We start from the raw sequence: 2,478 nt of genomic DNA, 5'->3' as shown, positions 1-2,478 counted from the left end.
GCCGTCACACATACGCACACACCCTTTTTTCTGCGATGAGGACGAAACGTCGTCATGGGCACGTGGTGGGGCCGCGTCTTTGTTTGGCGGTGACCCTCCGCAGGCATCGTGATGTTTCCCGCCTATGCCGCACGATGTTTTGGGTGAAGGTTCATGGGTGGCGCTGGAAAGGGAGTAATGGACAGAGTGGCCTGTCTTCGAGCAGTGTGGATGCTCTGCCTTCAGCGGAGTGTAAAGTAAATATGGCTGTGATTTGCCGTCGTGTGGGATTGGGGGTGCCTCTGCGTGTGTGTGCGTGAGGTGTGCGTGGCCTTTTCTTTGTTTTTTTGTTGTGGCTGCGTAGGGTCGTGTTTGTGCATGTTTTTGGCTTTTTTTTTCATTCTCCCTTTTTTGGCTAGTGGTTAGTATTGCTTTACAACTTAAGCCAACAATCACTACAAAGGACAACAAGTTCAAGGAAAACATGTCGGATGGATATATAAGGAAGAATCTCACCCCACCGAGGAGACCACCGCACAGCGCCGAAGGGTGGAAGGAGCGCCGCAACAGCCAGGGTGGGCGCTGTCGAGTTCTCTCCGCGACGCATTGCTGGGATAAGTTGGCCAAAGCAACGGAATTTTGCTGAACGACTTCCTTCGGCAGTACGTTGGCCCCAACAGAGCGGTGGGTGAAAGCCAAAATGTGGTGATGGAGGTGTTTGTGCGTGGGCCAGACAGGTACGTTACGGACGCGGTGCTTCGTGGGGAAATTCTTGATTTGCCACCTTACACAGCCATAAGGGGAAAAATGAAGATGCACGCGAGCTTACGGAGCACAGTGCGGGCTCCTGCGGAAAGACCCATTGACGCGTTCGTAATTTTCACCAGTGGAGCCGCTGGTGTCAACATACTTTTGAGGGAAGTCTCGTTCAGCAAAATTGTGTTGTTTTGGCCAACTTATCCCAGCAATGCGTCGCGGAGAGAACTCGACAGCGCCCACCCTGGCTGTTGCGGCGCTCCTTCCACCCTTCGACGCTGTGCGGTGGTCTCCTCGGTGGGGTGAAATTCCGCCTCGCGTCTCTCAGACAAGTTTTCCTTCGTGGTGGTTAACTTGAGTTGAACTGCAGCACAATACTCAACCAGCAGTCAAAAGGGAGAATGAAATTATTTAAAAAAACAGACAGAGACACGAGTCTACGCAGCCGCAACAACAAAAAAAAAGAGGGCCACCCACGCACACGGCACGCGGCGCACACCTCACACACAAACACGCACAGGCACCCCCAATCCCGCACACAACGCAAGCGTGATGCATCACGGCGCCCTCCCACACAAACAACGAGGGCAAATTAGATCTCCCTGGGCAAACCGTGCAAACTGCACGGCATACACAACAACTGCGACGAGGTCTCTCTCCTCTTCTCGTATTGCACTTGACATTCGGATCCCCACAGCTCTGCGTGTGTGTAGTCACACGCAAATATCACCCACTCATAGTGAAATTGACTGCCCCGTCACGGTGGCATTTTGTTCTGCAATTCGCTGAGGTGCAAAGAAGCAAAACACCCGCTGCCTCTTCGTTCATCCCCGAGAAGGAGGAGGGACGCCACCGCATTGGCCCCCGCGACGCAAATATACGCTGCGCCCAGCACGTGGCGCGGTGCGCGTGGATTCCGCGAGGGAACTGTTTGCCACACGACTGGGCCGCACGGGGCACAGCCTGCGAAGGCAGCCGCAGACACACCTCCGCCTACTTCAGTCGCCGTGGCGGTGGAACCCGCAGCTTCTCAGCGTGCCGGCGGCGTCGGCTTTGCTGTCACGTGGAAGGGCGGGGCATGGCAGGAATGCAGCAGCATATTCCCCTCTGCAAGAGCGGAAGCGGCGGCCTCACTCTGCGGTTACCGCGCCACCCAGTGAGCCCCACACAGAAGAAGGAATATTTTAATGCTGCACGTCACTCACGCATTGCCGCCGTCTGCTGCTTCTCCCCACCCTCGCCTCTCCCCGCTACGCTTGCCACCGCTCCCACCACCAGCATCGGTGTGCGAATTAGCCCTCCGCCGCACACGGCCGCCCCCTACAGCAAGCCTTCAAGACTGCCGCGGTACCCCACGCACCCGCACAAGCCCCCAAACGTTTCGCCATCGCCATCGCCTACGACATGAAAAGAAAGTGAGCAGAAATCAAAAATAGGCCTGTTCAGATGAAAACACAATACAAAAATGAACCCCCGCGACGTGCACCACCCGGCTGCCGCACCACAGAGCGCGCGCAACCGATGGGGTGCCGAACAAAAAAAGGGAAGACACAAATTTCCCCCTTATCTAACGCCACTCAGTTGGCTTAACGCCAACGCGACGGCCAGTGCGTTGCTGTGGCTCAGCCTCTCCCTGCCACATTGCCCAAAAGCACCGTGTGACACCCCGGCGTTCACAGAAACCCTTCAGGAGGGACAAACAACAAAACAACAATACCAACAAGTGAATACCTTTTTCTTCGT

General features: G+C 55.7%; 2 protein-coding genes across 2 annotated transcripts, besides 3 other annotated features; both read left to right on the top strand.

Moving 5' to 3' along the window:
* Positions 1–260: 260 nt before the first annotated feature.
* Positions 261–309: a microsatellite.
* A 378-nt stretch (positions 310–687) lies between these two features.
* On the top strand, positions 688–1,041 carry TraAM80_10400 (uncharacterized protein; the record flags this gene model as incomplete). Its single annotated transcript, XM_029387021.1, has 1 exon — positions 688–1,041. One exon carries the CDS (start codon positions 688–690, stop codon positions 1,039–1,041), a length of 354 nt encoding a protein of 117 aa, XP_029233125.1.
* Positions 1,042–1,205: 164 nt separating this feature from the next.
* Positions 1,206–1,276: a microsatellite.
* A 537-nt stretch (positions 1,277–1,813) lies between these two features.
* Positions 1,814–2,143, top strand: TraAM80_10399 (uncharacterized protein; the record flags this gene model as incomplete). Its single annotated transcript, XM_029387020.1, has 1 exon — positions 1,814–2,143. One exon carries the CDS (start codon positions 1,814–1,816, stop codon positions 2,141–2,143), a length of 330 nt encoding a protein of 109 aa, XP_029233124.1.
* A 290-nt stretch (positions 2,144–2,433) lies between these two features.
* Positions 2,434–2,458: a microsatellite.
* Positions 2,459–2,478: the final 20 nt, after the last annotated feature.

Source organism: Trypanosoma rangeli (assembly GCF_003719475.1).
Source record: "Trypanosoma rangeli strain AM80 chromosome Unknown Tra_15.4_contig_00942, whole genome shotgun sequence".
Lineage (NCBI taxonomy): Eukaryota > Euglenozoa > Kinetoplastea > Trypanosomatida > Trypanosomatidae > Trypanosoma > Trypanosoma rangeli.
This window is presented reverse-complemented; position numbering and strand designations above follow the sequence as displayed.